The following is a 12,188-nucleotide window of genomic DNA, read 5'->3' as shown; positions in this document are numbered from 1 at the left end:
GAAAGCTTTTGTAGACTGGATCGAAACAGACAGAAAGGTTTTACTAGGACTACTGTCTGGATGTGCCACACCACCAGAAATGAAGGATGTCTCAATTTATACCCTAGAATTTGGATTGGAATGTAACCTTGCATTTATGATTTCAGCACCGATTACTTGTATTTTGGTCTTTCCAGCAATTTGTATCGGATTGTGTATTCATTTTCGTTGGTATATACGCTATTGTTGTTTCCTCGTCAAACTAAAGCGTGGTGGTTATCAACTTCAAGTCAATGATGAGGAGCAGCCATTGAATATCAGATACGATGCATTTGTTTGTTACAATGAAAATGACAGAGATTGGGTCATGCAGCAATTACTTCCTCATTTGGAAAATATTGATCCACCTAATTTCAAACTATGTTTACATGAACGTGATTTTATGCCAGGTATTGATATTTTTGACAACATTCTTGAAAGTATAGAGACTAGTCACAAAACTATGTTGATACTGTCACCTGGCTTTGCACAAAGTGAGTGGTGTTATTTTGAGATGAGAATGGCTCAGGATTATTTATTTCGACAGAAGCGAGATCTTCTCATTCTGGTATCATTGCACAGAATTCCTGATGATGTAATGCCACGAATTTTACGAAAGATGTTACTGACCCAGAAATATATCAAATGGACTGAAAATGAAGTTGGTCAGAGACTTTTCTGGGAGAAATTAAAAGTTGCATTGAGATCTGACAACAGAGTCAACAGGTTGGCGAATATATAAGATTCCTGTATTTTTCATTGCACTACAATTTAACTCAAATTTTCTAAATGAACTTATCTGTTGGACAGGTGATAGCTCATGTTGAACATTTTAAACAAGAACTCCTATACCTAGCATGGACCAACATGTGGATAAACATTTTTAAAAACTCATGCCATTGGCGCTATTTTACAAATATTTACTTGCAATAGCTGTTAGAGAAATGACGACCAACTGAGGAAGTACATGCACAAGTGGGTCAGTCTAAAAAGAAGAAGTGTAACTATAAGGATATTATTCACAATGTTATATGGTCGGCCATTTATATTGCAAATGGAACAAATAACACGGAACTGAAACAATGAAATAATGCAGGTATTCAAAACTAGTCAAAAGTAAAGTCTTTACATGTCAAAAGGCAACCCTTCTACATTCTGTTCTCCAAAGAACAATTTCTTGACGTCAGGTATTTTCATATGGTGTGAAGGTGACTGGGTATAGTTTCACTTCCCTATTACCGCTGCATGACAAGTTGAAGGTACACATCACCAGTGCATTGTTGTGCTTTGCTGGAACAACATCAGAAAAATTGTCCTACATTCTATATCAGTCTCGCAACATTTACTGTTGGGAGTATGAAGTTCAGATATCAAGTCTTCCAGTTCTTGGTCCTACTTCATCTTACTGTGGCAAGTACAAGACAGTCGCGTTGCAAGATATACAACTACACTAACGTCGATTGTTCATACCGGGGACTGGAGGAAATCCCAGACAATTTACCCTCATTTACTACAGATCTGTTTTTGTCAGGTAATCAAATTTCATCCTTACCCGTTGAGGTATTTAGACATCTTGGACAACTACAACTACTGAATATTGACTCCAATGAAATCAATTTCATACCAGAACAATTTTTTTCTCTTCTACGGAAATTACGGAATTTGTACATCGCACAAAATGAACTCCCTACAATCCCAGATGGTATATTTTATCCACTTAGAAACCTGCTGTTATTGGATCTCACGGATAACAGACTTACTACATTATCGTCATCATCATTTCAAGGACTGATAAATCTTCAGGTATTACATTTAGGAGGTAATCAAATAAATCACCTCTCAGACGATGCATTCAAAGACCTGAAGAAGCTGAAAATACTATACTTACGCAGCAACAACTTGTTCCAGTTTCCCAACAAACCTCTCCAACTCCTCACAAACATTGAGACGATCGACTTCTCAGAAAACCATCTGAATAGTTCCCGTAGTAACATAAACCTGGAAAAACTGTCTACACTTCGACGACTCTTACTTTCCGGGTGCAACATACAAGACTATACCATACGAAACATAAAACTACCAGACACTAAATTACAACATTTGGATATCTCCAGTAATAATCTACAGTGCTCAAGTCCAGGTACATTTATAACTTTAAGAAATGTTTCACAGATAGATTTAGGTTCAAATAGGCTGCACGGCACCTGCTTGCAGAGACTATTAACAGATTTGGAACATTCACAGCTAAGAGTTCTGGAACTTTCTCGTATAGTCCGATACTCAAAAGCAAACTTCACAGCGGTGAAAAAAACATGTATAGAAAAATTAGATTTGTCATTCAGTATGTTATTTATGATTCCTGATAATGGTTTCCAATGGTTACCACATTTAAAAATATTAGATTTAAGTCATAATCGTTTTGAAATTGTGCCTCGAAATGCTTTAATCCAGTTGGATTCTTTGACCGAGTTATACTTGTCCCGCAACTTTTTATCTAAAATTGAACCAGTGACTTTCACTTCCTTAAATAGTCTTGAAACTTTGGATTTGTCTTTTAATTCAATCAAAAGAATTTCAGATGAAGGATTTACATCTCTAAGATCCTTACAGTCACTTTTCTTAGAAGGAAATGACTTGCTGATAAACATTTACCCTCCACAACATATATTCAAGAGTCTTCTAAATCTAACAGAACTATCAACGCCTTCATATGAGTTTGACTATTTTCATGTTGAAGACCTCCCATCACTTCAACATTTGACGGTTAGTGATTTTGGCAACAGTCACTTTCCCGGAAGTGTTACTTTGCATTCATCATTGAAAAATCTCTATCAACTTCAGACACTGACATTGAATGGAATATCTCTTTATACTCATCAAGATCTTCTTCTCACTCCATTTACAAAATTAACCAAGTTAACATTAATCAATGTTGATTTTCCTGATTTAGATTCATACGTCAAAAATGAATCTTTCTTTAGAGTATTTCCAAATGTAAAAGATCTCGCTCTATTTCATTACATGGAAATAGAAAACATGGCTATTTTTTCAGAAACTTTAACAGAATTGGAAACGCTAACTATAGCCTACACAAAAATAAACAGTATCGATATAAAAGCACTGAGGGCATTTACAAATTTAACGTTCCTTCGTATTATTGAAGAAAATGTTTTGGATTGTTCAAAGTGTAATATGAAAGGTTTTGTAGACTGGATTGAAACAGACAGAAAGGTTTTACTAGGACTACTGTCTGGATGTGCCACACCACCAGAAATGAAGGATGTTTCAATTTATACCCTAGAATTTGGATTGAAATGTAATCTTGCATTTATGATTTCAGTACCCATTACTTGTATTTTTGCCTTTTCAGCAATTTGTATTGGACTTTGTGTTCGTTTTCGATGGTATATACGCTATGGTTGTTTCCTCGTCAAACTAAAGCGTGGTGGTTATCAACTCCAAGTCAATGATGAGGAGCAGCCATTGAATATCAGATACGATGCATTTGTTTGTTACAATGAAAACGACAGAGGATGGGTCATGCAGCAATTACTTCCTCATTTGGAAAATATTGATCCACCAAATTTCAAACTCTGTTTACATGAACGTGATTTTATGCCAGGTATTGATATTTTTGACAACATTCTTGAAAGTATAGAGACTAGTCACAAAACTATGTTGATACTGTCACCTGGCTTTGCACAAAGTGAGTGGTGTTATTTTGAGATGAGAATGGCTCAGGATTATTTATTTCGACAGAAGCGAGATCTTCTCATTCTGGTATCGTTACACAAAATTCCTGATGATGTAATGCCACGAATTTTACGAAAGATGTTACTGACCCAGAAATATATCAAATGGACTGAAAATGAAGTTGGTCAGAGACTTTTCTGGGAGAAATTAAAAGTTGCATTGAGATCAGACAATAGAGTCAACAGGATGGCGAATATATAAGATTCCTGTATTTTTCATTTCACTACAATTTAACTCAAATTTTCTAAATGAACTTATCTGTTGGACAGGTGATAGCTCATGTTGAACATTTTAAACAAGAACTAAAAACTCGCTTTGTAAACAATATCATAACATATGTTACCATGTGCGTTTTACTAAGTTGTCATTTCAGTCAGTCAGTTTGTTGTTTTTAGTTCCATTAGTTTGATTGATTTACCATTGTGTGTACAATACTTTTGACGATAGAAAAGCCACTTTAGAATTACTTTAATTAAACATATTAATTAGGTTTTTGTGTTTTGTTTTTATATTATTTTTGTATGCTTAGCCTAACTTGTACATTTGCATATTTTATCTGTTGTTTTTATCATTGCATATCACCTCTGAGCAATGTTAGTAGAAATATTGCATATTGTAAGTTTTCTGTTTTACAATACATGTAATTCATAGGGTTATAACACAAGGAATGTATATTTAAACCAACACAACATTAACTTTTAAAGAGAACTGGGGAGATGCACAAAAGCAAGATTTGAAGGGTGACATATTTTCAAATTATTGTTTCCCAACAATAAATAAAGTTTACTTCATCAATCCATACATTTTTTGAAAGGGTTTTCTCTCCTCTATAATGCTATTGTGTTTTCTATCGTCAGTGGCTGAAAGTGAGAGTGTGTTTCAGGTATGAATAGAAGTGTCTTGATTATCTCAAGGGCGCCAATATAACTGCTTCGACCAGAAGAGACCACCTGTCAACCGATTTTCAATTTCTTTAGTGCTTTAGAATGTTCACTTCACTCATAACTAGAGCGTGTCTCACTTTTCATCTGCCACCCGTCTATGAAAACATCAACGATATTTTAGTTTAAGGGACTGGTCATAAATTACAAGGGGGGGAAAAGGGTTTTTGGGAGGAGGGTCACCATTTTTCATGCAAGTATTTGGAGAGGGTCATCATTTTTGTGCAATATTTTTGGTTACAGATATTCCAATGACCAAGGAGATGGAGGGGTAGCAATTTTAGTGCAAGGTCTTGGGGAGGATTAATTTATTTTTTTCACGTTTCAGAACCCCCCCCCTCCCCCCCCCCCACACACACACACATAATTTGTGTCCAGTCCCTAGCGACTATTTTTATAAATCAAGTATATGCATGTACAGGTACTAGTTTGGGCTAGAATAAGGGCTGGGATTGGGAAACTAAACTTGACTCCCTAATTTTATACAAATTTGTACCATCCCTGACTTACACCGTCTATATGTACCGATATTAAAACAATCTGAGTACAATCTGATGTAGTGGTTGGCTAGTTGTTCAGCAACACCTTTACCCTTACTTTCCCTTGAATCTTGGTTTGTTCTGTTATGCTCATGTTTTTGACCGAAATATGACTGTGTAATGCAAAGGACATTTCAAGCACAATTAGAAAATTGTATGTATAATTGGATTGTATATATGCTGTACATGAAGAATCCATTTTCAATTTTGGTAGCTTGGTGTAAGCATGGAAATATAACCATGGTTATTTTCAATTTGGTTGCTTGGTGTAAGCATAGAAATATAATCATGGTTATTTTCAATTTTGGTAGCTTGGTGTAAGCATGGAAATATAACCATTGGGTAAACTTCAACAGCCTATATACATGTGTATACGCTTACACCAGGTAAACAAAATTGAAAAGGTTCCTTGCATTGTATGCATTCATGTGATCTTATTAAAAGTGTGTGTGGGGGGGTGGGGGGGTGGGGGTGGTTGAATACATAATTAGTCACACGATAAACCTAAACACTAGCTTCTTGAGATTGAGTACAAAAGCATTCACTGAATGACAAGTAAAAAACAAGATTGATAGAAGAGTTGTTTTATTGATAAAATGCATGCTTTTTCATTTCTATGTACTGTACAAATCTTAGATGATGACAAATATTCTTTAAAGTGGCACAGTACTAGTCTACCTGTCATTCTCATTTTTGATGAGTCAATGTCCAAATGCAAATACATAATACACACTAAAACTTACATTTAAAAACAAACCATGAGTTAAAGAAATATTTACATATGTGTAAAGTGTCTTGGAAACAAATAGTGAGTTTTTTTAATTGGTAACCAAAATATTCTGTCATCATGACATTTATTTCAGATAAGAATTTCTGATGATATCTCTACTTCTTGATATCTAAATGATTCAACGTGTTTTAGTGTTTGGGAAAAAATATAGTTATAGTTAAATGTGAAACAAAATTATTCACGGTAAACCACAAAGTTACAGACTGTGCCCCTTTAATATACAATACTTTTTCATTGTGTTCGACCAGACCTAAAATCAGTACTTTCTTCATGTTGTGATTACTACAGTACAAAATTAATTTACTACATGTATTAATTTCTCTAAAATAAATGTATACAATGTACAAATAAATTATATTTCAACAGAATTTTCCTATTGAGAGTTGACTTGCTGTATTAATAAGGGATTTTACATCTTGTAGCAGATCTCACGAGATATGCAAATATGCCTAGCAACAGCGGTTGTCAAACATGTGATCGGAGTCAAGCTTTCGCCATGGCTATGTGCAATGACATTGAGAATAGTGTTACTAAGCATTTCACATTTTCAGCTTGCCCACCCTCACGTGGTTGCTATGGAAGAATTGGCTCACACAGTATCTCGTGAAATCTGCCGCGAGATGAAAAATGGCTTATTCATACACATACATAGAACATTCGATAACAAATAAAATTAATTAGAAATTGATCAAGAATGCCTTTGTTGTGTAAAAGTTATTGATTACACATGTAGATGACACGTACAAGTAAAACGTTCTTAGGGTCAATAGACCTGTTGCAAGTTCCAAAATGTATCACATGTCTGCCTGTACAACAGTATTTATTCTGAATATGCATGGGTGTTTGCATGCACCACTCCAGAGGATGTTGTCACCTTCCCTTCCCCACGGTTTACCAGTAAAATCCTTATCTGCCATTGATAGCGTTTAGTCTTTGTTCTATAAATTCACTCACATTTTAAGAGGTCAAAATGTCTTTCCATCACTTCACAATGGAAATGTCATTTCAAAAGCAGTAAAGATAAAAGGTATGTAAACATAACAACATACATGATGTCGGCTCACGCAATGCATCTTGGAACTGGCAAATCAACTATACGCCAACACAGACACTCACTGAAATTCTTGTGGTGGCTTGTAGTAGGTTACATAAATGTCAAAATGAGTGATAGTGATGTCTTGGTGATGCAAATATAATCACCTTGTTAGTAAGAGTGTAAACAATGGAAGTCTCTAAAAATGTGCATGTGAAGTCTCCACAAATAAAACACTTGATAGGTTCTTCTGATAGACTGAACCATTGTTTTGTGACAAAGTGAGTGTAATAATATCAATGTCCATTGATAGATTATCAATAACAGTTTTAGTTTGTTTACATCTTTAGTTGGTCAAAAATGACCTCAATATGGTAATGGGTTTACATTTTTCTAAAAAATCTTTGTAGAATGTGATCCAGACAAAGGACTATGATCACATACAAACCTTTGAGTTGAGGTTTGCTCATGCAAACTGAGAAATGTCTGGGTGACGGCAGAGAACCCTCCCATTACTGTCTGTGGTCTATGGTCAAAATGGCTGATACACACAACTACTTGACCAATCACGTTCTTCTGTTTGGGTGCAGTTTAAGCAAGCAATTAATTACTATAATTCCTACTAAAGGTCTACTAAAGGAAATACGAGTGACATAAGGGGCCTTGTCACCATGAGTAGAAGATGAGCAGTGACAAATTTTTTATGTCAGCAGTAACTTTTGGCAAAATGAAGAAAAATTGGTGGATAATATAACAATACCTGCACAAAAAGAATAAGGAAATTATGGTAATTCTGAACGTTTTCACTCAAATTCTAACATTATAAGGCAATGACGTAGATGTGCGTTAAATGTTGAATGACCAGGGTATAAATCCTGTATTTTCTGGTCAAACAGATACAACTTGGTGTATCAATCCCAAGCTAAAACTTGATAGAATCCATGTTTCATTATGTCAATCACCAGCTAGAACACGTTACCAATGTTTTGTTACACTTTGTCTAGCCAAATAGTTATGTCAATGCCCAGCTAGAACTAGAGTACGCCAATGTGAAACCCTATTAGAGAAGAATCCCATTTCTTCAAAGCATGTGCAATTTCACTTGATCAATGACCAATGATTGTGAACAATACAGGCACCACATGATTGTTTGCTCTCATCATGGTTTTTCATATCCAACAGTAACCTATTTGAGGGAACCTTTCTGAAGGCTCCACGTTATGTTACTCTATCCATATTGAGTTGTACAAGTCTGCAGACATCAGACAGGAAGAACAGTGCCCTCACAGTCAATTGTACAAAGGACTATTGTAAGAGTTCCCACAGTAATCCCCACCCCACCATGCTGGCCATGTACAGTTCACTAGTTAGCATGGTCACAGCATGTGATATCTCTATTGAGAAAGGTACAACATGAACTCAGCCATACCAAAGTACATATATACTGGTATGCAATGTATAAATGTACATTATACAAATGAGCTACTGTGCGACGAGTCCACATGGGACCTTTGATGTTATTCTGCGGCACAAACGTCTACCACAGTTACGCCAATATTACTCAGACCAAAGGCACGTGCATTATATTGACACACCCAACGATCTTCAGAAGGCTGGTATTCTAATACTTGGGTCAACCGCCCCATATCCCTTTGTGCTGCAAGTATGTAGATAACGTCATTCAAAACTGCACATTTTACGTTTCGCAGTTTCCATGGCAACTTGGCAACCATCTTCCATTGGTTTTGTCTTGGATCGTAACACTCAACAGTGTCATGTGTACCATTTTCATCGTAGCCACCAATAGCATACATCAATCCTTTAGCGACAGCCAAACCAAGCCCTCGTCTTGCACAATTCATTGGTGCAATTTCAGCCCATCGGTTGTTCATCAGTATGTTTGGACCACTGTAGAATTTTTCACAGCTTTTCAATGGTCTACCATTGCTTCCACCTCCAGCCCCACCACCACACACATACAGCCAACCATTGCATTCAACCATGGCATGGTCATATCGAGCATAGAACATTGGTTGTTTAGAAAACCATCTATCTTTCAGTGGTTCATACACATCAGTACACTTCTGGGCTGAACTACCTGTAGAGATTAAGAAAATATCTGTTACTCCATGAATCTATGAATACTCACCCATGCAATGATACTGTTTGATGCCATGAGCAGCGTGTTCTCAATGCTAATTTCATGCACCACAGATATACACACATTCCTTGTGAGGCATCAAAATCTGGTGTCCCCATGTACTACACGCATCACCTGACTCAGTATTGGCAATTGATAAGTCATTTAGATTTATAATTATTAATAGTCACTACGCAAAGAAATATCAAAAGATATCAATCGCAGGTTAATTACTACTAACTCTTTAGTCTTTACTTTATGTGAAAGAATGTGATTACTTGAAAGCATTATCAAGTTATTAAGGTGACATTTTCTGAGTGTTGGTTGGAATTGCCCAGCATTAAATTGCCCACCTTTTGGAAGTATATTGTGACAAATTTTTACAAAGAATGGAACTCCAGTGTAAATCTGTACAACTTACCATGGTTGGTTGTACCACCAGTTATATACAGCTTTCCTTTACAGGCAGCAGCAGCTAGACAATCTCTGGGTACTTCCAGTTTCTGACTCAGACTACTGTAACTTTGAGTTGTGATGTTGTAACAATCAACACGATTCAATGGAAACAGATACGACCCTCCTACAATGTAGATGATGTTGTTGATACAAGCTACGGCATAATCACGTCGCTTCTCTGGCATGGAATTGATAACTTTCCAATGACATCGTGTAGCGCTACAGCCCGGATTAGTCAATGGTGTATCTACACTGAACAGTTGACACAGATCTTGTTCTGAGCCACCGAACACCGCCACCTGCCAGTCGTGCTTCTTTGCTCTTGGTCGTATGTCTTGTGTGCTGATCTTCTCAAGTTTGTCTTTATCAAGGAGGTGATGTTTCATCCCATTCACTAACATCTTAAGACATTTAGTGTCATCTTGCATGGTTTCTTCTTCCTCCACTACAGTGCTGAGGTAACTCTTGGTGATTAGAGGGAACCGAATCTTCTCAAAAATTAATGTACGTAGCGGCATGCGTTCATCTTTCTTGTGCTTGATCCAGCGCACTGCTGCGTCAAATACCTCATCTTCACACCGAACGACTAAATCATCCTTTGATAGATATTCTGTCACCTGATCAAGGCTGAGCTCAAGGAATTCCTCACATTTGCAAACTTCAGTGAAATGTTCATAGGAATAGTTTGTGGCTTCTTGAAGGAGCTCAGCACAATTCAAGAAGTTTGCAAAATCTCGGATCCCTAATGTGTTGTCTGGACTCAGTTCCTTGACTAAAAATTTACTGCATTGTTCTTTTACATCTATGATTTGGTAGCGATTGGCTGCAGACATAATACTCTGCACGTTATCAGAGGTCAGGGCAACATCACCTGTATAGGCAAAGTCCACAAGGATATTCATGGTAGCTAATTCAACTTCTTTGAGTTCCACTTTCGCGGTTTGTGCTTCGACATACTTCGAAGTAAACATTGCATGAAAGAAAGCACTGCATGCAGACAAAACTAGTCTGTGCGCTGGAACAGTCTTTCCTTCGACCATCAATTCCACGTCACACAGCTGTTGGTTTTTTCTCATCGCATTCATTGAATTTAAAAACTGTGCTTGCCTCTTCATTGATGCGGTACAAATCGCCGGGTTACTGGAAACTGTCTCTTCTACTGGCTCCTCTTTAACCAGTGATGGCGACAATATCGGCATTGCATTATCGAAACGCCTAATTGCTCCACTGAACCCCGGAAACATCGTGACCACGTCAGATTGTTTTCAACAAATCATAAACAAACTCCTCTCTACACAAACATAAACAATTTACCTTACGAAGGGAATACATACATCATATTCCTTGTCAAACGTAGTGTAGCGATAGTGGTTATTTTGTGGGAGGGTCTAAATCTAGAGTATCTAATGGGAAAATGCTGAGAAAATTCGAAAAATGGGATATTCAATCTGTGAAATTCCAGGGTCTACGCCATTTTTTTCTGACAGTTTTCACATGCAGGCCGTAGAGGGCGGAACACGAGGTCACAGCGAGGAAAGTATTTGGATTTATATTGCATTGACATCTTCAGATTCGTCATCCGGAAAAAAACAACAGAAAAACACAAAAGAAAAGCAGATATTTATTTATCCTTTAAAGCAGGCGCTTAATGGCTGTTTAAATCTACGAAATAAATAATGGAATAAAAATAGAAGAAAAAGTTAGAAGTTACAAGGATTGTCTTTTAATAGTCAAGAATATTTTCTTTAGATCCTGGAGTGGAATATTTTAGATATTTTTGTTGTGTCAGCTGGAAAAAAAAAAGCTATAACTTGTGAGAATGTGATTCCAGGGATAAGTTTAATTGTATCTAGAATTGAGGACTATTTGGCATGAAGTACAATATGGACTTAGTCGCTGAAAACCACTTAGAATATGGGTTAATCTCTTTCAGACTTTGACCATTTTTGACACCTTAGCTCTGTCGGTTCGATTGAATAGTTTGCTTTATTACGTTGACAGATCCTTCCAACATTTGTTTCCAGTTTGAGTCACATTTATGATAACACAAAGAAATTACATGTTGTTATGAATTAAATCATTTAATGTTCTACGAATAATGAAATGAATCTGTTCTGCTAGTTATAAGGTGCTGAAAGTGGTGTTTAATTGAAATACAACAGCAATTTAAAATCAATATGGTTTTTGACTGATTCATTCTAAGCCATTTCATTCGTTGGTAGACATGCAAATGCAGGTGCCACCCCCCACCCACCTACCCCTCATACGCACTTAATGCACAGACTGATGAGTGCTAAAGCAATGATTCGTTCATGCAAGTGATACAGTCTAACGCTGAATAAATAAATAAATAAATATGTATAAATACAAAACAATCTGACTATCGTTTCATATGGAGAAATTTTATTCAGTGTTCCATTAAATTTTGTAAATTGTGGAATTATGGTGAATACAATGATACACGTGAATTTGAAAGGGTACACGGGAACAGGATCTCTTGAAGCATGCGAGTCCGAGC

The 12,188-nt window shown here is 36.5% G+C and overlaps 1 protein-coding gene across 1 annotated transcript; it reads right to left on the bottom strand.

Annotated features, from left to right (window-relative positions):
- Window positions 1-8,158: 8,158 nt before the first annotated feature.
- On the bottom strand, window positions 8,159-10,954 carry LOC144447618 (kelch-like protein 7). The gene is made up of 2 exons (XM_078137693.1): window positions 9,636-10,954; window positions 8,159-9,172 (listed from the first exon to the last, which is right to left on the bottom strand). Exons 1-2 carry the CDS (start codon window positions 10,912-10,914, stop codon window positions 8,592-8,594), a joined length of 1,860 nt encoding a protein of 619 aa, XP_077993819.1. The 5' UTR covers window positions 10,915-10,954; the 3' UTR covers window positions 8,159-8,591.
- Window positions 10,955-12,188: the final 1,234 nt, after the last annotated feature.

Source organism: Glandiceps talaboti, chromosome 16 (genome assembly GCF_964340395.1).
Source record: "Glandiceps talaboti chromosome 16, keGlaTala1.1, whole genome shotgun sequence".
Classification (NCBI taxonomy): domain Eukaryota; kingdom Metazoa; phylum Hemichordata; class Enteropneusta; family Spengelidae; genus Glandiceps; species Glandiceps talaboti.
The sequence above is the reverse complement of the archived record's forward strand: the minus strand, read 5'-3'. Positions and strand labels throughout refer to the sequence as shown.